Source organism: Caenorhabditis elegans, chromosome IV, assembly GCF_000002985.6.
Source record: "Caenorhabditis elegans chromosome IV".
Classification (NCBI taxonomy): domain Eukaryota; kingdom Metazoa; phylum Nematoda; class Chromadorea; order Rhabditida; family Rhabditidae; genus Caenorhabditis; species Caenorhabditis elegans.
Window position 1 is genome coordinate 519,986 of NC_003282.8, and position 22,589 is coordinate 542,574.

A 22,589-nucleotide genomic window follows, 5' to 3' on the forward strand; every position below is an offset into this window, starting at 1 on the left:
ACTCCACACGGACAAATACATTTAGTATTACAACTATTTAAAATCGAGCCGCGACGCGACACGCAACGCGCCGTAAATCTACCCCAGATATCGCCGAGCCAAAATGGCCTAGTTCGGCAAACTCTTCCATTTCAATTTATGAGGGAAGCCAGAATTCCGTGTTTGCCAAAAGTTATATCAAATTGTGTTTCTTTTCTATAATAAATTTACATTGACAAAACCAGTGTTAAATACAAATTAATTTATTCAACACGACCCGGAGATTAGTAGGATTTTAAATTTCAAAAAAAAAAATCGCATTCAAATCTTGCACTCCTCCTTTCCACGCCGTCTTTCATTTGATGTGGCAAATCGTGCAGAATACTTATTTTTTTTGGGCTCCGGCTTCTGAATTCCTCCCTCCAAATCGGTACACAGCTGCTGGGTCTGATGGAATTGACGGGCGTCGCAAAGATAACCGTTTCGACATTGTTGATCGTTGCATGGCGCGCGACCATCGTAGATCGAACGACGATTGTGGTTTCTGAAAATATAAAAGAGATTATGTCTGAAAATCTAAAAAAAAACTTACTCGTAATATTTGTTGAAAAGACTATCATCAGTCTTCATTCTCTCAATCATTTGATTATACTCCGTCGGGATTTGTCCTTTAAGACCATATTCCATGTTGGCACTTTGATAGAGTACTTCCCATTTCACATTTGTTGGATTCGCATTGTTGGATGTCAAGTTGAAGAACCATTCCTCATAGTCGATTACTTGCTGAAATATATAAAGTTCCTGAAATAAAAGCTCTCACTATACGTACATAAGTTGATCCCTTGTGGACCCCATCAATTGTGTAGATTCTATAAGCCGGGAAATAATCCGAGTAGGGTGTCACAGACGGAGCCGAGTAGACCACACTAAACGCAACACATTATCTGAAGCCCGTAGTTCCAGTTACTCACTTAGTTGGAGTAGACTTATAGTCATCCGGGTTCGCGTACATCATGTAGAACTTTTCAGAGTGGGTGTGCCCGAAGAATTGACCGACAACTGTGTTTGCGTATCTGAAATCATTTACAATTTTTACGTACTTCTCTTCTAACTTTTGAAACTAACCGATTGATAATCTTATAATAGTTTAGAGCATATCCTTCAAGAGCTTCTCCGTCGGATCCAGGGATATGTGCAACGATATGTACCTTGTCTCCAACATTTTCTGCATCTTGGAGCTGGTTGATGAGCCATTGAAGGGTGCCATCTGGGTCAGTTTGGTTGATGTATAGCCAGCTGAAAACATTATTATTGTAATCCTACAGTACCGCTACCGTACCCCTAGCCTGCCCCAATCATAACGTACCGTGTCCCTACCGTATCCCTACCGTATTCTTATCGTACAGTGTCCTTACCGTAACTCTGCCGTCTCCCTACCGTATCCCTCTCGTACACCAGTTATACCACACCGTGTCCCTACTGCATCCGTTTTGTACCGCGCCGATACTGTACCTCTACCGTACCCTACCATATTGTTCCCGTATCTCGCGGTACCCCAACCGTACCTCACCATACCTTTAATGTACCACCACCGTACCTTATCCTACCGTATTCTACCGTACCCCAACAGTACCCCAACAGTGCCATATGATGTCTGCCTAAGACCCCACCGTACACCTATCATACCCCTAATCATAAAGCACCTATATTGTATGTTACCGTACCTCGACAGTACCCCTATCGCAAAACTACCGTACTCCTAACATACTCTTACCGTACCCTTACCGTATCCTGTCGTACCCCTCCCGTACACCTCACCGTACCCTCACTTACAAATTGATGCGATCTCCATAAACATTATTCAGCGAAATCATTCGAAGCCCATCATAGATCTTCTTCATGTAGCATCCGTTACTGAAATTGAGATGCTTACAATTTTTTTCCCAAACTCTTCAAAAAACCCAACTATTCCAAACTCTTCTCCTGATCCGCTGGAATCCATCCCTGCCAGGCGTTTGACATGGCCTTGTAGAGCCAATCCATATGATACTTCTTCGGTGTGAAATGTGGTGCAATACTGTAAAAATGGTCGTGAGTGATAAACATAGAATACAAGTTCACCCACTTATCAACAGGAACTCCTTCATGATTCCCGACTGCAAAGTAGACCGGAGTTTTTGGGAAATACGAGCGAATCGTATCCGACAAGTTTTTTACCATAAACGAGTGGGTTTCCGGAGTGTACGCCCAAACTGTATGGGACACAAGGTCTCCGGATACCATAATGTAGTCCAGTTTTCCAGCGGTACTTGCGATGTTTTGGAGCATGTTCGTGAGAAGCCAATAAGGTGTGTCGCACGAACCAACACTTCCCCAAGGTCCAGCAGGTTGTTTGACATCTCCGTTTTCAACGATTTCCTGAAAAAAGTTAAGGGTTTATACGTGCCTACGTGAGGATCGCGCCGATCAATCAGCGACAAGAGCCACGCCCTTTGTGCATCGCTGATTGGTCGGCGGCCTCTTCAATTACGCGCGAAGTCAAATTTTTGAAATGCTTCTGACAAGTACTTGTTTTCTAGCGTTACATAGTCATATTTGTTAAAAGTGCAGAGTTCTGTAGAGGTTCTGTTAAGTATTTCTTCATTCAAAAATTTCAAATAGAAACCCCCCAACTTCGGGGGCTTCTCCTTCCCATCTCAACTTCCTTATCAAATAAATATTTTTCAGCAACCTTTGTGATCGTTGCTCTTTCTCCCTCTTTCTCAACAATTTTCCAAATTAAACACCATACCACATTCATATCTTGTGGTCGACAACATTGCGGAGTTCCACAGTCTGCCTCGAGCCCGACCGTGTAGAACATGTCAACATGAAGGTCGGTCAAGTGAAGTGCTCGCAGAGTTGGGTTGCCTGGCTGAAAATTGGAGGTTTTGTTGGTGTCGGGGTAGGCGCCTGTTTATGCCTACGTGCAAACCTACCACTTATCTAGTGGCATTCGGAAAATTTGGCAGTAGACAGTAGTAGGCAGGCATAGGTAGGCATACCTTTTTTGTCAAAAAAAAAACCTACCGGAACAACTTGTTTCGGCACGAATGGTGGCTGATTTCCAGGAATCGTCATGTTCCAAATTGTCGCCAATGGATCCACGAAGTCTCCGCAGTCTGAAATAATTCCAAATAGGCATGCAATCGTGCCTACCTACGCGCCTACATGCGTGACTAGCCTGAAAGATAGTGATCAGCTTGGCAGTCTACTAGAATCTTCTCAAGCCGCCCCGCACCCCATGTTCTATTAGGGCGGCGGGTCACTGTTACGCGTCGGTCTGGTAGTAGGCATGTAGGTAGGCATGTTTGTGCCTAGGCATGGTAGTACTTACCATTTTTCATAAGCAATCCGCAAAGTTGATGTGGAGTCACGAGAATTTGCTTGATGACATACATGAATTCGTCCTGAAATCTTTGATTTTCAATACATTTTTAAAATTAAATTAAATATTAATGTGTCTCACTGAGAAATCCGAAATAATAAAGTTACAGACATCATTATCTTCAATATGGAACGTTTCACAAATAAAAACCGCAATTTCCATAACACATTCTTCAGTCTTCTTTTCTCCCCACTCAAATTGCAAAAGGTCCACAATTGACTTGCATTCCTCGCATTCTGTCACCGCGAGGGTGCCTGGAAAATTTTTTCCTGGAATTTAAACACAAAAATGTAAATCTAAAACTCTACCCTGAAATGCGAGAGAAAGGACGAGAAGACCTAGGAGCATCGGAGCCGTATCGTTTCTGATGTTAAACGGGAGCAGCGGCGGAGGGGGAGAAGCCGAGGTTTCCAGTAATAAAGATAAGAAATTTGGAGCGGGAGAAGCACATGGCGATGACACGTTGGGAATGCTCACTGATTTTTGAACGACTTATCAGGTATGGAGACTACAAGTTTTTTGGAAACTATAACTTTTTGGAGAGGAAAAGTTCAAATATAGAAATTTTTCTTGAAAATGCACCAAAAAATGTGAATAAAACCTTTTTTCTGGACAAAGTGCCTACGTGCCTGCCTACTGCCTATTTTAGGCACGAGGCAGGCGCAGGTCGCCTAGTAGGCAGCTATCATTTTTGTATCGGCGCGAAAATTTCAAGAGAAACTACAACAATGGCATGTTTTCCTGCAATGTTGAAATTTTATGCCTGCCTACCGCCTATTTTAGGAATGTGTGTAGAACGAGGCAGGTGTAGGTGGTTCTAGTGGCCTGCAGACTAACATTTTTCGTGAACTTGAAAATTAAAAAATAACATTTTAACTAGTTGGGCTTTCCTGCCTGCCTATGGGCCTATCTACTGTAGGCAAAAGGCAGGCGTAGGCCGTTTCAAAGGCGTGTAGAAATTTTCGTGCGAAACCGAAAAAAGTTATGCAATATTAAATTAATATATATCTTCAAAACCAGAATACGTTTTTTCTACCTCTCTACCGCATATTTCTCGCCTGAAGGCATAGGTCGCCTTGCAGGCAAGTGGCACATTTGTGCTTATGTACATTGGAAAGGTTAAGAAAATGTTTTTTTTTAATTTAAATAAAATAAATTACTCCAAAAAACTGCACCAAAAGTTCAATTTAAAAAAAACGTGAACTTCAAAAATACGAGAAGATTCTTATCACATCCCCTACCCCCACTCTGAATTTTTTCATTATTTTTGTATTTCGAAACTTTCGCGTTGCATCTTCTCCCATCATGAAGAAATTGTCCAAAAAAAGCTCGAGAAGAAAAGTTAAAAATATTAACGAAAAAGTAAGTTGTGATTTTCGAAATTTTCAATTTCCAGGCGTCTTCCAGAACTAATTAAATTTCAGAAAAAGAAATCTAAGGCACGCAGTCATAAAAAGCAACAACTTCAAAAGTCGAAGCAACATGGTAAAAATAAGAAGACAAAAACTAAGTCAACTAGTGGATCTTTGTCGGTGGATAAATCGAAAGAGTCGGAAAAGATGTTGATAGCAAGGAAAAATGATTCAAGAACGGTGAATTACAAGGAAAAAGCACCGGAAGCTGTAAAAGATCATGAGATTCCTAATGCAAATCGCAGTGAGTTCTAGTGTTTTTTTTTTGAAATTTTTTTGGAAACTTTTAAAGGGCTCAGGAAAGTTTTTTAAACGGTTCGGAAGTTTTAGAAACCTTTGGAAAATTTCTGGAAGATTCTGGAAAGTTTTTGGAACGTCTGATGACTTTGAAAAATTCCAAAAATTTTCAGAAGCTTCTGGGAGCATCTAGACATTTTTGAAAGCTTATGAAAAATTTTTAAAGCCTCTGGAAACTCTTGAAACATTTTTTATTCGAAAAAAAAAAATCAATTTGAAACATTGAAATCCACGACGTCCACGTGGAAGCAAAATTATTTAATGACGTATAAAAAAAATTCCAACAAAAAAATTGTGCTTGCCTGTTCATCTTCTGCCTTTAGGTAGACACTAAAATGCCTACCTACCTTAGTAGGTAGGTAGGCAGGCATCTTTGTACCTACCTGAAAATCCAAAACCCTAACACCTCCACAATTTCCTGTTTCAGTTCCCGGAACGACACGGCTCAACGAACCGAAAAACATCGAGGTCACGAATCACGAGGTGGATGATAAGACGACGGAGCGAGTCTATAAGAAGTTGAGGGAAAAGAAGAAGTCGGCGGCGAAACCGAAACCAATCGATGCGAAAAGCAAGCTTCTGATGGATCGAGTGCCGAAAAAACCATATCGATTGAAGAATAAGCCCGATGGTATGATGTTGTGCGACGAGCCATCCACTTTCTACCGTACCAACACTTCAAAGAAGAAACTGAAGACGTCTTTACTTCCCGTTGAGGATTCTTATGATCACGTTCGAAAATTGGAGGACATTAAGAAGGAACCAGAGCAAGATGTGTACAAGGGTCAGGACGTCCCCACCTGGGCAGTAAAAATAGAACCAACTGACGATGACATGGTGAGTTATCTTTTTGTGTAGGTCTCAGGAAAAATAATTTTAAAAAATTTCAGAAAGAGACCGACGAGGCGATCACTGTGAGTACCGATCATTTGGAGATGTACCGAAACAAGAAGCTCAGTCTCAAAAGCATTCCCCCCACGAAACTGGTGCTCAACGAGCTACAACCGTTGGTGGAGTTGAAGAAGAGAGATGAAGTTCACTTTGAGACCGGGCTGGTGTTCTCCAACACGATTCGGAGTCTGTTGCTTGTCCATGAGAGTGCTCGAGCGCTGAGTGATGGAAAAGTGGATGATGAGTATTCCGACAAGAAGGTCCAGTTTGATACACAGGAACCGGAAGCAACATACATCTACTCGGTGAGATATTCCCGGCTGGGGAACAGCTAATTGAAAATTTTCAGAGAATCAACCCAATCGAATCGGCCAAAGCCGCTCGTTCTGGAAAGTGACACGCCAGCACTTCTACCACCAATACAACCACATCGAATTAGAACTGAACTTGATTTTGCCTTGATTTTATAAATAAAGTGTGCGTTCAGGGCTTAATTTAAAAATTTTTATTAATTTTAATAAGGAAATGCGAGCAAAAAAGTGAAAAAGGTTTCAATTTTTGCAGTGGGAGTGGATAGAAAGTAAAACAATGAAATCATTATGTGATGAGCGAGGTAAGGAATAACAGAAGAAGGCAATAAATACAAGTTTTTGAAAAAAATTTAAGTGAGAGTGGAGTAAATAAAAATGATGATGGGAGCTTAGTTCTGGACTTGGGAGGGAAATTGGTACTTACATTAGTTAATTTAGGTAAAAACCTGAAATTTTAAATTCCGGCAATTTTCCCTTTGGCCGATTTGCCGGAAATTTTTAAAGGGATTTTTTAACAGACGGATGAATTTTTTCTGTTTTTTCTACATATTTTCATAGAGCTTACTTTTAAAAATAGATGTAGGAACATTTATACGATGCGTACAATTTTGTCATTTGAAATTGAAACTCTGAAATTTCCAAAAAAAAAGTGCGAAACCACAATTTGCCGAGAATTTTTTCCGGCATATTTTCTAATAGTATTGCATGCGATACTAATTTCCGGATACCTTTTCAGTGCAATACTATTAGAGACTGCAAGACTAATTTCTTTGGGTGCAATACTAATAGAGAACATACGGTAATCGAAAAGTGAAATTAATATGCATTTTTAGGTTTAAAAAACACTAATTCTAAGCCTAATATAGACAAAAAAAGGCACGTTATATTTTCAAAATGATTGACTTTCTTTGGCAGGTATACTACACAAGTTCCGGAAAATTAAAAAAAAACTTTGAACAATAGAGTTTGTAATAGGAACAGCTTGAAAAATAGATGCAAAATGTAAGTTTTTCAAGATAATTCAGGCTCGCCCATTACAACAAAATTTTGAATGAAATTTGTAGAGGAGCACGAGTTTAATAACAATGAGTACAAGCAGTTTCCCAATCATCAAACCCAATATAGAACTCATCATATTCTGGGGGACTGGGGGCCCATTTCCTCACAGTTCCCAATCTGCCGACCTCATCTTCAGTGATCATATGGCCGACTTCATTCACTAATTCTCTCGCCACCATCATTGAATTTATCCTGGAACCCATTGCTGTGGTCAAGAGGTTTGTAATGTTACGAACATCATCAATAGTTTTTCTTTGTCTATTTCCACAATCACATTTTCGGATTTGAATACATCTTTCAATAATTTCACCAATCCCACAATTCGCTCATCCATAGTTTCCTTGTTATATGTAAAAACAAGAGCCGAGCTTGTGAAGCATTTTTGGGTGGCAACGCTTTCCGGTAGATTCCAAATTTTCCTTAGTGATTCAATATCCTTCTTCAATTCAGGAGCAAAAGAAAGATGAGGAAAACCTGGTTCCTCACATACTGCAACAAATATTCGTTTTGACACAAATATTATCAAGTTAAGTTTATAAAGATGTGTAAACTGTCTGACAGCTATCTTGGAATTCTGAGAAGCCATCGATAAGGATAATCTGAAAATTGTTATATAGTTAGACAGAAAAAACAGTATGGAAACACAGGAAGAGTATTTGAAACTATTAGGGTGAGAAATAAGTTTGTGGTTTTTTCTTGCGATATTTTTTCAAACTTTTATATGGTAGTTATAGGAAACTATGATTTGTGTACATTCAAATGTTGTGAATCAAATTTCTCGCTTCCATGCTTCTTGGAGCCACTTCTTGAATTTCAATAATTTCCAACTTCGATCCTTCGGTCCATTTTTGAAAAAGTTTCTCAGTGACGTGTGATTCAACAGGGCAATGAAATTCGATCGATTTCCATTTATTCACCGAGCTAATGATACTGTCGTTTGCAACAAACGCTTCTTTCACCACTCCCATCAGTCGCTCAATTTTCTCGGTTTCGCCGAACAATTTTCGGAACGCTCCATCGATAGTGGTCTGCTTTCAAAGTTCACGCAAATTCGATCTGGATCCTCGACTCGAAACGTTTGAGCAATTTTATGGAACGTGTAATCTTCAAAGTTCTCAAAGAAATTGGAGGAGAATGTCAAACTGTACGCTGTTTGTCTGTTATTTTTGAATGATTCGAAGATTTCGTTGCAGTATCCTAATAATTTTTGGTTCTTGTCCATACATTGCTTTTCGCCTGAAAATTTTTTTGGAACTGGCAACCAGAATTCAGATTTCTTATTCTCTTCGGCATGAACAGCGAGCTGCATCAATAAACGATTTGTCCCTCTTTCGTTCGAGTGAGAAACTGCCAATACCACCAGGTCTGTTGACACTCCGGTCCGAGATGGCAGCCAGAGCCTCGGAGTGACAAGAAGACGACGGACGGAACGGGAGAATTGATGAGCGGTGCTAATAACAGTACACAGTTTGACGAAAATCCAAGTTTATTGAGCAGGGCAGCTTTATGCTGGGATAAACGAGGCAAAAACGTAGAGAATATTTAGTGAATATTTGGGAGAAGAACGGCGACGGGCAGCCAGTCACGAAGGGGAACGAAGAGTGAAGTGAATAGTGGCCACATTTTAGGCCAGAAATTAATATGAGCAAGGGAATAAACAGCGCGCGCTACGACACTCCGATGTGTACAATGGCGCGCGCTTGCATCCTTGGCGGCAAATTCAAATGAGAATTATTTAATTTAATTAATTTAAATGGTGGAATGATTATTAAAGAACGAACAAACGGAATTGTGTGAGTAAATTACCGGCGGATGATTATCGCTGGATTGTGGGCAATTCTTGCCGATAATTATAATCCGCAAAGTTGGGGCGGCGGACCTCTGCTGAGGCCAAGTCACAACATTTCGCCTGGAAATTTTTTGGAACTGGCAACCAGAATTCAGATTTCTTATTCTCTTCGGCATGAACAGCGAGCTGCATCAATAAACGATTTGTCCCTCTTTCGTTCGAGTGAGAAACTGCCAATACCACCAGGTCATGCGAGAAATTCATACTCAAGATGTAGTTTGGTTGGTTTGTTAGGTAGTTTGTGATGGCTCTTGAATTGCTCGACACAAACTTCAGATTCACTCTTAAATTATAACAGTATTTAATCAATAAAACATTCATTAACCCACTGTTGTTGTACATCCATTTTTTCAATTATTTTTTTCTTTGCAAGAAAAGGAAGCTTGAACAGGGCGAACTTGTTCTTTGGCTCTGGAACACGGCCGTAAGTCACGTAGAGCATATCTGAAACATGACATGTTTTTTAATCAAAATAAATATTGAAAATAAGTCCAAGAATACATTTTTAAAGAAGATGAATAATTTGCTATCATAAGGTTAAAGGTGGAGTAGCGCCAGTGGGGTAAATGCTAAAATTAGTCCCATGGTTCCAAAATGACCGAATATCACAATAAAACTCATAATTTCGGAAATCGACCAAAAAAAAAATTTCCCACATTTTTTACACCGTAATTTTGTTTGAATTATTTGCATTGAAACATTGTAGGGGTCGGAACATGCGAAATTGCTTTGGATTTTCTTAAAAACTCATATTTTTCAAATTTTGGCAATTTGCAAAAACTTTGACCGGAAATTATGAAAAATATAAAATTTTTTGGAGTGTTTCATTATGATATTCGGCCGTTTTGAATCATTATAAGTGTATTTAAACAAAATCCCCACTGGCACTACTCCACCTTCAAGAAAATTTCAAATCTACAAAAGTAAGAGAGAAAACAAATTTTTATTTTCACAACTTTCGTTAAGGACACCAAGTACCATTTTTTCAATCTATGGGCATTTGTTCAGGCTGTAAGGAACAATTTGTATTTTGGCTATGAAACGAGACATACGAAGATTTTTAAATTTTTAGCTATTTGGCAATCTGGAAATGGTCAGTTCCAATCAAGGTAAAAATTACAAAAACGGTACAGCGGGACGTCCCGTTCCCGTGAAAATTTTTGAAACGGGACAACGGGACGTCCCGTTTTTGGGACAACACTCAAAAAACGGGACAAACGGAGCGGTTAAAAAAAAAGGATGCATAGTTGGCGTAAATTTTAGTGTATTCGAGGAAAATTAAAAAACTGCATATAAATCATTTATCTGCGTGAATATAAGTCTTGATACAAAACTCAAAAACAGAACTTTGAAATGTGAAACAAAATCATGAGGGAATTGTACCGTTCCCGTGAAAACAAAAAACGGGACAGCGGGACGTTCCGTTCCCGTGAAAACACTCAAAAAACGTGACAACGGGACAAACGGGACACGGGCCTTGACACCCTTGGTTCCGATCAGTGTGTTGCTAAATTAGATGATACTTTCAGTTGGAACCTCCATGTTTCCTGGAAAACGAGCTTGACGCAAAAAATTTCTGAGAAACTGTCAAAATATATTGAATAAAAGAAAAAATTCAAAAAAAAAAAAAAAAACTATATAAAACATACTACTCAATTGTCAGAAAACGAACGGTTTGGAAAAAAACGTTCAAAACGAACATCAAATGTGTTGCTATTATTTTACGACATCCTATACACCGGACACAAAGAGGAGAGCTATATTTTGCCATTGACACAACAATGGTCTGCCAATTGGTGTGCCACAGGTTTGCAGCTAACGGGATGTTGTTCGGCATTTTTTGATACAGTGCGCGTCACTTACTATTCATTTCAACAATGTTTAAAAACTAAGAAACTTTTATGGTATAGTATTGTTATTAGATCATTCAAAAAATTTTGTATTTTTTTCAAGTTTAGATTTTGTCTTGGTTTTTTATGTTGTTTAAGGAACTGTTATTAACGACAAGCCCAACAAAATCAGACATTTTGGTACATTTACAGGTTATTTGAAACTCCAACTTACGGCGACGAAAAAAAAAACAATTTTTAAACAGAGGTATAGCTTATTGGTAGTGTTTACTGGTTCAACGTGCCGAAATTGCTTGCAAATATGTTAAAATATTTCATCAGTGTTAAGTTTGAAAACATAAGAGATACACAAAAGAAATGTGTTACAACATTAATGTACACATTGCCATCAACATTTGATCAATAAGTCATTTCGCTGGCTTCTTACAGGCTTCTGAGTTACAGTCGATTTAAGTGAGCTTGGTCCAATTTTCCACTTTCTTCGCGTGGCCTTCATTCCGAAATGACAAACTTTTATGTGACAAAAGGTTTTTTGAAGGCAAAATATTAAAACTGACAAAGGATCCAGTAGAAAAAAATGTTAAATTAAAAAAAAATTTTCAACGATTTTTCTGGTTAAAATGCTGAATTTCCCAATGACGATACTCCTTCTTTAAACACAGTTTCCATCTTGAAATTTTGACAAAGACTGAAAAACGGTGTTTTTTAAATTTTTTTATTAATGCTTTAAAAGTTATTTAAGGTGTTAATATGCCTCGATGCCCTAACTATGTATAAGATATATTAGGCAGTTGGTTAAATACTAGTTTCATACAATCACATAACCTTTGTTGTATATCTTCTGGTTGTTGATCAGTATGTACATTTGGCTCTTAGCGTGAAATTTACTTTCTGTTCAAATCAATATTCTCCTTTTTTCTATCTCTCCAAACGTATGTTAATTTTCCCTTCCCGCTCTCTGACAATACCTACGGGACACAACAATCTGCTACCCCCTCACTTGTTCAATTTCTCACAGGAAAACTTTCATATTTTTTATTTTCAAATATCCATCTGCAAAGATCGAAATTAAAAATGAGATATTCCAGAATGAAAGAAAGCCAACTTCTGGTTTTCACACTAATCGCAGTTGGAATAGGTTTTGCTAGTGGTATTCTCCTACGACAGTTTGATTTATCGGATAATGCTCGGAATTTGGTCGGGTTTCCCGGTGAAATATTCATGCAGGTTCTCAAATTGATGGTTTTGCCATTGATCTTTTCATCGTTGATTTCTTGTGAGTTTTTTGAGACTGTGTATTTGCCTACATGCCTACCTATGTACCTACGTCATACTCAAAAAAATCTCAAACCTGCTTGCTTTTTACCTGCATTTTTATTCCTGGCTTAGGATCGCGTGCCAGCCTACGCACCTGCCGCATGCTTTCATACGCACCTAGCATATGTTTAACAACTGTATGCCTGCCTACGTGCCTACCCAAGACTACCCATGTGCCTTGTTCTTGCCTGCCTGATTCATGCCTTTCTACGTGTATGCCTATTCCTGTCATATGGCACTCTTGCCTAAATGCGTGATCAATGCCCAGGCTACCTGCCTAGCTTATGCCTGCCTGTTTAAGTGCCTATCCTAACCCTGCCTACACTCCTAGACCGCGCCTAGTCTAAGCCTGCCTGGCAAAGTGCCTAGATCATGCCTGCCTGATTAATTTTCACCTAAGAGCCTACTCTATGCCTGCCTACATGCCTACTTCAGCCAACCTTACACATTTTCCAGCCCTCGGTCAAATGGACGCATCCCGATCTGGAAAAATGAGTTTTATAGCAATTGCCTACTACCTGACCACAGTAATTATTGCAAGCTGTATCGGTGTTGCAATGGTGTTTCTATTCCATCCCGGGGACCCTGATATGAGAAGTCATCGGCCTGAGGATGTAGTGATACGAGAGGACAATAATATATCTGCACTTGATTCTATTTTGGATTTGATCAGGAACATGTTCCCACAGAATATTGTGGAAGCAACGATGTACAGGTCTCAGACGGCTTTTGTAGTTGTGCGGAAGAAAATTTTGAAAAATGGCACGATCACACCGGTTTTGATGCGGAAAACGATTAAATTGACTCAAGGAACTAATATTTTAGGTAGGCCTGCGTACCTACATGCCTACAATTTTCTTTCCAGGACTGATTGTATTTTGCACTGGTTTTGGAATAGTAATCTCAAAACTTGGAGGCAAAGTCCGAGTGATAGTTGAATTCTTTATCGTTCTCGATAAAGTTGTCATGAAGTTTATATCAGTTCTAATGTTGTTCGCCCCATTCGGAATAGTCAGTTTGATTGCTTCGAGCGTTTTGGACATCGATGATCTCTACAAAATGGTCACTACAATGGCTTTGTGAGTTTTAATTTAGGTAGGCAGGTTGATGTGCCTACGTAGGCAGATTGCTGTGCTTACCTAGGCAGGTTGATGTGCCTACGCACCTATGTGATGCCTACCTGCCTACCTGATGCCTGCGCATAATACCTAAAGCTTTCAATGTCTGATTGCCTACAAATCTGCCTACCTAATTCCTGCGTGCCTAGCGTTTGAACCTGTTAGCCGAGCGTACATAGTAAGTGCCTACATCTTGTCTTCCCGACTTTTTGATGCCTACCTGTTTGCCTACGTGCCTATCTTATATCTAGTTTCCTATGTACCTACGTGCCTAGCTGCATGTGCGCCTACGTGCCAACTCTCACTAGGTATGGCTGCCTGTCTACGTACCTACCTAGGTACCTGCATCACGCCTGTCCGAATGTGCCTACCTCCTAAATTTACCTACCAGATGCCTCATTGTCTACTAACCTTCTGCCTCCCCGCCTGCCTGCGTGCTCTACAGACTTATAAGCTTTAATATTTTCAGATACGTCTTCACAATAATGTGCAGTCTATTCCTTCACTGCGTGATTGCAGTACCAACTTTGTATTTTTTCATAACTAAAAAGAGCCCAATTGATGTGGCGAAGGGAATGGTTCAGCCATTTGTGACGGCAATCGGCACAGCGTCCAGTGGAGCGTCATTGCCTCAAGCGATGAGCAGTGTGGAAGAAAATTTGCATGTTGATGCCAGAATCGCTGGATTTATTATGCCACTCGGGAACACTATTAATATGGAGCGTTTTTAGTTTTAAGTTTCAATTCTTGTGTGGGATTTGAGGCTCCCGATGACGCCTTGACCCCTGAAATGTTCCAATTTTTAGGACGGAAATGCCCTTTACGAGGCAGTCGCCGTTATCTTCGTAGCACAGCTTAACAACGTCACATTATCCTTTGCAGATGTGATTACAATTTGGTAGAATGATATTTGACCCATCTATAAATCCGATCTCTCACTCTTTGTTGCAGCGTCACTGCAACTTTCGCCTCGATCGGTCTAAATGCGGTACCGGCCGGGCTAGTTTCGATGTTCGTCATCCTATCATCGGTAAATCTTCCAGTTTCGGATATTGCACTTTTGTTTACTGTTGATTGGTTCATGTAAGTGATGGGGAAGGATTCAAAAAGGTAAACAAAATGGGGTAAGCCTCAGATTCGGTTGGATTAAGGAAGTGTTTTCTTATATTTATTTCTAAAAAAAACATATACTGATTTGAATATTAAAAATTTTAAAAATAGAGTTGCCCACCAGAGATCAACGGCACATCATTTTCTATTTGGGGAAAGTCTTTTGAAAAAGGCTAAAGCTTAGGCTCAGGTTTAGGTTTAGGCTTAGGTTTTGGGCTAGGCTTAGGATCAGGTTTAGGCTTAGGCTGAGGTCTAGGCTTAGGCTTAGGCTCAAGCTTAGGCTGACGCTTAGGCATAGGGTTAGGCTTAGTTTCAGGATTAGGCTTATGCTTAGGAAAAAGAACTTTAAAATTTTTGCTTTGATTCTTCTCCAGGTACATCATCACGAGTCCTTAAATGTTTCATGCGCACCTAGTTACACGCCTGCCTACAATTTTTTAAACTGGTTTTTTTTCAAAAGTACAACTGATTGCATTTTTAAAAAACCAGGTGCACTTGAGAAGTAGGTAGGCGCGTAGGCATGAAACAGGCAGTTAAAATTTAATGCCTCACTTGAGTTTTCAACAACTTTTTTTATCGAATTTTTTAACAAAAACCAGTTTTTCAGAGATCGCGTCCGCACTGCTCTAAATGTCCTCGGTGATGCATATTGTGCTTGCGTCGTTCAGCACTTTTTGCAGGTAGTTCAAAAATTCTTAAACTACTGTAAAATGATGATAATCTATTCCAGGATGATCTTACTCATGAACATCATCATATTTTGGACGAATTGAAGTTAGAGGAAGGCGACTTAGCCGAGATTGATCGCCCGGATCAGCTCCCCGAAAAAGTGAAAAAGGTATTTCCGATTTTAAAATCTAAATTAAAAAATAAAAAAAAAACCAAACGCTGCTTCAGGTATCATTCGTCGACTTCCATCACATTCCATCGCCAAGTGCTCCGCCAGTTTTCAATTCCACAAAAACCTATTCTTTAAAATCTGCAATAATTGGCCCCCTGAGAGCCCACGTTGCTCTTCAAACCAGACTTTCTCAATTGTCAGAGGAATGTAAATTAGAGGAGCATGAATCTAAAGATCTTTAATGAACATTTCTTTGTATTGGCTTCCCTGGAACACACACACAGTTCATAAAGCTATTCTGCTCATCTTAGGTGCAAGCATTAGCATTATTAAATAGGATATCCGGTTGTGTATCTAGATTTTATGTCATTTATAGAAAAATCTTCCCACTTGTAGACTTTAATGTGGTTTTTCTGAACGTTTTAAGATGTGATATCACTTTTTGTTGCAATTTTTGGTAATAAATAGTAGATTTTAGTAGTTATCTATATTTGATTTAGAACCTAAAATTTATTAGAAATTGTAAGAAACTAAATTTGAAAAAAAACAGTTTGGCTGAAAATTTTGCATGAAAAGTTTACATATTTTAAAATTTAAAATTCAGAGTTTTCAATTTTTTTAAAAACGATTTTCATAGTTTAATTTAACTCTAATCACTTTTATTTTAACATTCTAGAGATTTAGCATGTAGAAATTCTTTAAATTTTTCAACAACTTCACAGTTCTTAGAAATTTTGGCAATTCACGAAAACTTTTTTGGAGTTTTCCATCTTCATAGACATGTGCAAAAATTGGCTCAAAAATTTAATCCAAAATTTTCATAATGCGTGTCAAAAAAGTTCTAGAATTTCATGATTTCACAGCCAACATATTCCTTCACAATTTCAGAGTTTTGTTTTTTGAACTCAAAAAACCTTCTCAACTCATTTGTCCGTCATCTAGATTAATTTAAGAAAGTATTTGATCAATAGCTCATTGAACTCTGGTTGCTGGAACTTCTATGTTTATTTCTGGGTATCAAATTGCTTTCTGAAATGGTCGCGGTGATAAACATAAAGAACTTGCATTTAAATGTTCGTTCTGGGGGCTTACCGAGTACCTTTTTAATTTTTTGTTGTGGCGAGGCGTTTCCCGTCCTCCCAAATGTCTTGTGAAATTTATACTAACCTTTTTAGAGGCTTTTTCCGGTTAAGGCGAGGCGAGAAGGCATAAATTTTTGTAGAAATCTGCTACAGAAAAAAGATGAACAATTTCAATTCAAAAAACATAGAGATAAAACAAAAAAAAACTACTTATCCCGTATACTCTAAACGTTCATCAGCGACGTGATTGAGCTGATAAGCTTCTTTCTCTTCTGGGATTAGCGTAGTAAGGAATTCATATTCCGTTTTGATTTTCAGATTGATGAAGCTATCACATTTGTGTGTGAATCTTGGAGCCATTTTTTATTTTAAAACTTTAGTTTGATGTAGTTCAATTTTTCCAAGATTTTGCTTACAAAATCTTGGTGGGCAGACAAGTAGGCAAATATAAAGGCACTTAGGCAGATAGTCTACGAGAAAGCACGTAATAGGCTGTAGGCAGGCGGTAAGCTCACAGGTAGGCAAAAAATAAGCTAAAATGCATTAATAATAATGTAGCAGGTAAATAATAGGCGTGAGACACTTAGGTAGGCAGTCATGTAAGCCTTAAGGCAGGCAGGCGTGTGTGAGATAGGCACTGACAAAATGCATGCATGTGGTAGGTGGGCGATAGATAGATTCTTAAGAGGCGGCATGCAGGCAGGCAAAAAATAGGCATGTAATAGGCTGTAGACAGGCAAAAGTCATGCACGCAATAGGCGAAAGGCAGGTAGGCAAAAGGTAGGCTTGTAGCAGCAGGCAGTACGCCGGCAAGTTCCCCTATCCTTTAGAGCTCCTGTAAAATGGTAAAACTAGCAGACTAGACTGCTCATATTCCGGATGTCAGGTGCACTTGTCCCCGCCACGATATTTGCCAAAAAAAATGTAAAAATGTCCAAACAATGATGACTCTCGATCTTTCTGACCTCTTCTCAGTACCACCCTTGTGTCTGAAACCTGAGATTTTTGACGCAGAAGCTTGCACATACACCGTGAAAAAAACAGAGAGCCAAACATGCAATAAAATGTTGTGAAGCGAGTTTCGTTCTCCATTTTTCTTTTAGTTTTTTGAACAGAACAGAAACAAAAAAAAACGAGAAACAATTATGTTAAAATTAGTACATGCCTTTCTTCGTGGACCTCTCGAACCTCAGACAAGACCTCAGAACAAGTGCTCACCCAGAATTTTGACTTTTGAAATGCTGAATAACTATAATCATTTACTTTTTGTTCTGTTGTAAATATTTGGATAAATGCCACAATTGATTATATGTTTTTCATAGCTAGTTTTCATGTATGTTCGGTTTCTTGAAGTATTTATTATGAAACATCAACTTTTGTTTAGTTTTACAATTAGTTCCAAATTTTTTTTTCAGATAATCAAAAATCATCACTTTTCAAATTTGCAAAAATTGAAAATTAATTTTTTATTCAAACTTTGTGTTCAGTTATCTATTTCAGTCAATTTTTTTTGTTCAGAGTATTCAGGTATTGTCTTCGTACCTGTTGTATGCTTGCCTCAAGCCTGCTTTGTGCCTACCTTAAGCATGCCTGCCTTCAAATCTGAATTTCGCGCTACGTGTCTACTTGCCTTCATTTTACCTGTTTGTTACCATCTGTGCACCAGGCCTTCTCAAGCCTGCTTTGTGCTTAATATTTACGGTCATGAATGTCTACCTGCCTACCCAAGTCTTTTTGCCTTATGCCTGCCTACGTGCCTACGTGACTTTATTTTCCCCTATCTACCTTTGTCTATCTTAGCCTTATATCTACCCTCTTATGCGCATTTTTTTCACCTATCTGCCTATGTGCCCATCTACACACTTTTTTTACAAATTACAATGTTTTTGGAGTTTGAAAGCTGAAGGCTTACTTTTAGGCTGCCTGCGTGCATGCCTATTTGCCTGCCTTAATCTTGCCTCATGCTATAATTTTAAATATTCAAAACTAGCAAAAAATAAAATCTTCGCCATGGAGATTTGATGTTTGACCTATTACAAAAAAGGTCCTAAAAATAACAAATGTCACCATTACATATTTCAAAAAAAAGCCGAAACATTTTTTAGTGTTTAGTCACAGTTTCCGAAAAATAAAAAATTCCGAAAAAACGCTATACGTTTAAAATCGGCCAAAATTTTGTATTTTTTGTGTCTACTATAGTTTTTCGTTTGCAGTGTAGCTTTAAATATATAAAATAATAAAGTTCATAACAATGTTTCTATAATTACAGCCAAAACTTTATTTTTTCCCCCTCTCACCTTTAAGCAGACGTCTTCTAATGTGGCTCCGTTCCGCCCTACTCTGATCATCCTTTTAACACGCACCACTTTGACAGTGTTTATATCTTGGTTTCCCTCGTATTTATCAAAAAATTGCCAACTAACAAAGTACGTAAAAAATATTTCTCTATTTTTCAACAGTTAAACATTTTTTGATAAAACTTAATACAAACGAGATATAAGCCATTAAAGTCGATTAGACAAAAAACAATTTTCAAATAAAAAATATTTCAGATTCCTCTACCAAAAAAAAAATGAAAATGATGCTCTTCAACTTCCATCGAATACGACATCCAGATGTAAGTGATGTTTTGTCGAAATTGGGGTTAGGTAACGTACAAGCCAAGAAAAAACACGACAATGTTCCCGCCAAAAAGAAGAAGAATGGAACCTCCCCCACGCAAAGTCGTTAAAGTTTGTTTTTTTTTGTGTTTTTTCTCTCGAGTTTCTTTTTTCTTGTAATCCCTCCTGGCTTAACTGGGTAATTTTGAAATTTTTGCAATTTTTAAAAAAAGAGTTTTGATAGATTTTTAGCACAAATTTTAAAGTTATTTTTTTGATGCAGATCTTTGAAATGTTAAGTTTTTCCCTACCTCAGAAATATCAAATTTAACTTCTAATTGGCATAGTTAGGAGCAGTTAGACTTGCCAATAACATTGTAGAAAAGTTCAAATTACCTCAGCAAACAATTTATTCTCAAAATATGATTTCTTTTTGTTTAGCAAGTTTTGGATATTTTCTGAAAATTTAATTCGAAACTTCGAAAAAAAAGTTGGTAAGTGAACAGCAGAGTCGTTAAACAAGGCGATTATTGTTATGTTTGGAAGAAAAAGAATACTACATCAGAGATCGGGAAAGGTCTAGGATTCTATGTAGGCATACTGGTGCCTACCTAATGCTTTCAAGACTTTTCCATTTTCTTGCTATTATTTTTTACCTGCATAAATCAATACATTAAAAATTTAGAGAACAAATTTCAAACACTACGTTATATGCACCTGACTTTTGCAGCTTTATCCCAAAAATTTCCCAAAAATAGTTACAGCGGCTGACGTCTAGCGGGTTTGGTTTTGTGATAAGACTCGCAAGGTGTCGGGCGCAAAAACTTGTTGCATATAGTAAAATTCTCACTAAAATTGTTTCAGCGGCCGACATCTTGCGGGCCCTATTTCGTATTCAAATTTTGTGACTTTGTGAGGTGTTCGTCCCAAAAAATGTGTGTTTTTTCCTAAACATTCTCTCTTATAGAAATCTTTAAAAAATCGAATTTTTTGTACTTTTTAAAGTTTAAAATTAAGCTTAAAAACGTGTTTGACATTAGCAGGGCAATTAATTTTCCAATTAGAAAAATTGGAAACACATGGAAAATCTGTGAACATAGGGTGAATGTTTCTTAATTGGCTTCTTGAACTTTACTAATTTACATGAATTTTTTAAATTTTTATAATAAAAGAAATAGCTCTAAAATTGAATTTGCAGCCCAATAAACTATTGTGCTTAATTTTGGTTCAAATTTTTTTTTTGAAATTTTGGCCAAAAGGAAACATTTTAAGGGAGCAATTTTTCAAATGTTATGCCAAACTTATGGAAAAATGGAATTTTGAATTCCCGCCAAAATTTTCGGAACACTTGATGTTTTCTTCGGATCGGCAAAATACACAAGGTGTGCATAAAAATACAGATTCTATGACTTTTTTCATCTTTACCAAAATAACTTTGATATGCATTTAACTACCATGTTTTGAAACATTTTCCCCCTCATAAAAATATCATATTCATATAAAAACAACCCCCAAACAGGAAACTGGCAAAGGATTGTTTGTCTACCTCTGAACATCCTGAACATTCTTTGCTCTTATTCCGGCCGTCTCCTTTGTGACATTCCAGACTCTACTCTAACCTAGTCAATCTCTTCCTTGAGAAAAAGTGCCGAAATAATTGGTTTCCAGTCGATGATTTAGTCCGGAAGTACGCGCAAACACCTCTTCCAAGAAAAAAAGTGCGGCGGTTTTTGCAGATGAAGAAAGAAGAACTTGATGATTTTTTTCTTTCCATAATTTGATCTTCTTTTCGCACTTCTTTCACAATTACAATTTACAAGTACGGGTTTTTGGAGAGTCAAGACTTCCAAGCTTTTCCGCAAACTTTTTTGTTTGGAATTTCTAAAATGAACGAGTTTTCCCAATTTTTTATGTTTTTGTTAACAATTTTTTTGAATTTTGAAAATTCTTCCAAAGAAATTTGAAATTAATTTGGTTTTTCCGCCGCCTGAAAAGATTCAATTTAAAAAATTCAAAAAAAAAAGTGACTTTTCCTCCAATTTCTTTGAAAATTTGAAGTTCGAGCTTCCCTCAAAATGAAATTTAAAAAATTTAAAATTCCGCCAAGATTTTTGCAAAAATAAACTTCAAATTTCGTCCCAAACTTTTATTCTAAAGGATTAAAGTATTAAAAGACGATCCGTTCTTCAAGTGCTATGCACTGCGGATCTGGGATTCAGGAACACTGCCTGGTGGTGATCCCTCTGGCCTGTAATTTAAGCCACGTCCTAGCCGGGGACTGTGGCCGATAAACCAGTCGTGGATTGCTCCACTTCCCAATAGAGGCTGGGTGAACCTAGGGGGTGAGGCCGGACTTGAACTCGTGACCTCCAGACTGCTAGCGGCCACCACTACCGACTGAGCTATCTGCCCCTAAATTGAAAATATGAATTTCCCTCCAACTTTTCCAAAAATTTTGAATTTTGTCTCATGTTTCGCAAAAAAATTTTTCTAACAATCTTTTAAAAATTAGAAATTTCAAATTTTCGAAATTATTTCAAAAACCAAAGTTATGTAGCGCCGAAATTTTTAAAATTTTGAAAAAAAAACTCACGTGGTGACAGACAGTCCCAATACGGTTTGATCTACAAAAAATGCGGGAATTTTTTGCCCAAAAAATGTGACGTCAGCACGTTCTTAACCACGCAAAATCAGCTGAAAACTGCGTAACTTCTCCCGCATTTTGTGTAGATCTACGTAGATCAAACCGAAATGAGACACTCTGGCACCCCGACCGGGAATGGTTTAAGAAGCTTCAGAAGTTACAAGAGAAAATCCCACGTCATTGTAAATAAAACCTGAACTTTTATGCTTTTCATCAAAACTTAACGTTTGATCTCCAATTGGCTCCTCTGAAAAATGCTCTTTTATACAATTTTCAAAAGGATTTTCTTAGAATAACTCTTGTCTATTATTGCAACCTATAATAACCAGGAATGTCTAATTGGATGCGAAATAAATTCACACGGACTTATCGGGATCTTTCTCACTTTCTTTGTTTACTTGACCGCATCTAGATCCACCCGCAATACACCACTTCCGTCAATATTACTCACGAATTCTTGGAAGTTTGATGCCAATTTCTTCAAATTAGGTGTTGAAGCCTGTGTTCTCTGTTTTCCAAATTTTGGTGTATTCAGACTTTAGCACTTTTAAGAAATTGCTCATTACTTGAATATTTTGTGGCTAGCGACAAGTTCATGAGTCTTACTATTAGTGCCTACGTACCTACGTGTAGTACCGCCAGTGTTTTTCACGGCGTAGGCAGCCTTGAAAGCACAAAGGCTTGTTTTATATTATTTTCTAGAATCTCAAATTTTCACTAGACAATCATAAATTCATGTTCCGCTATGCAAACTGAAGTGTGGTGTTGAGAAAAAACATTTTTGAAAACAATTTTCCACTGA

The 22,589-nt window shown here is 38.0% G+C and overlaps 3 protein-coding genes and 2 non-coding genes across 6 annotated transcripts; 3 read left to right on the forward strand and 2 right to left on the reverse strand.

The window, feature by feature from the left end:
* Positions 1 to 228: 228 nt before the first annotated feature.
* On the reverse strand, positions 229 to 3,824 carry asm-3 (the record flags this gene model as incomplete). 2 transcript variants are annotated; one of them, NM_001047531.2, is made up of 13 exons in its annotated part: positions 229 to 523; positions 572 to 762; positions 809 to 905; positions 951 to 1,052; positions 1,105 to 1,275; positions 1,813 to 1,893; positions 1,946 to 2,056; positions 2,105 to 2,397; positions 2,771 to 2,893; positions 3,049 to 3,140; positions 3,356 to 3,428; positions 3,488 to 3,660; positions 3,715 to 3,824. In NM_001047531.2, 13 exons carry the CDS (start codon positions 3,752 to 3,754, stop codon positions 301 to 303), a joined length of 1,770 nt encoding a protein of 589 aa, NP_001040996.1. The 2 variants fall into 2 exon arrangements, with proteins under 2 accessions (NP_001040996.1, NP_001040997.1); NM_001047532.6 differs by lacking the exon at positions 3,715 to 3,824 and having other exon boundaries at positions 301 to 523; positions 3,488 to 3,568.
* Positions 3,215 to 3,364, forward strand: W03G1.10. Its single transcript, NR_052870.1, has one exon. It is a non-coding gene; the product is annotated as an Unclassified non-coding RNA W03G1.10 (non-coding RNA).
* An 842-nt stretch (positions 3,825 to 4,666) lies between the features above and the next one.
* On the forward strand, positions 4,667 to 6,506 carry W03G1.2 (Ribosomal RNA-processing protein 8). The gene is made up of 5 exons (NM_067540.4): positions 4,667 to 4,768; positions 4,831 to 5,062; positions 5,543 to 5,952; positions 6,006 to 6,311; positions 6,356 to 6,506. The coding sequence occupies exons 1-5, from the start codon at positions 4,712 to 4,714 to the stop codon at positions 6,401 to 6,403; spliced, it is 1,053 nt and encodes a 350-aa protein (NP_499941.1). The 5' UTR covers positions 4,667 to 4,711; the 3' UTR covers positions 6,404 to 6,506.
* A 1,506-nt stretch (positions 6,507 to 8,012) lies between these two features.
* On the reverse strand, positions 8,013 to 8,966 carry W03G1.8. Its single transcript, NR_151576.1, has one exon. It is a non-coding gene; the product is annotated as an Unclassified non-coding RNA W03G1.8 (non-coding RNA).
* A 3,183-nt stretch (positions 8,967 to 12,149) lies between these two features.
* Positions 12,150 to 15,703, forward strand: glt-7 (Amino acid transporter; the record flags this gene model as incomplete). The annotated part of the gene is made up of 9 exons (NM_067543.5): positions 12,150 to 12,351; positions 12,849 to 13,217; positions 13,258 to 13,471; positions 13,980 to 14,229; positions 14,317 to 14,408; positions 14,462 to 14,593; positions 15,228 to 15,300; positions 15,351 to 15,458; positions 15,518 to 15,703. The coding sequence occupies 9 exons, from the start codon at positions 12,150 to 12,152 to the stop codon at positions 15,701 to 15,703; spliced, it is 1,626 nt and encodes a 541-aa protein (NP_499944.3).
* Between the last annotated feature and the right edge of the window lie 6,886 nt (positions 15,704 to 22,589).

Coding starts and splice junctions, on each gene's coding strand:
- W03G1.2 (NM_067540.4), top strand. CDS start 4,712: ATGAAGAAATTGTCCAAAAAAAGCTCGAGAAGAAAAGTTAAAAATATT. Junction 5,063..5,542: donor GATTCCTAATGCAAATCGCA/GTGAGTTCTAGT, acceptor TTCCTGTTTCAG/TTCCCGGAACGACACGGCTC. Junction 5,953..6,005: donor AACCAACTGACGATGACATG/GTGAGTTATCTT, acceptor AAAAAATTTCAG/AAAGAGACCGACGAGGCGAT.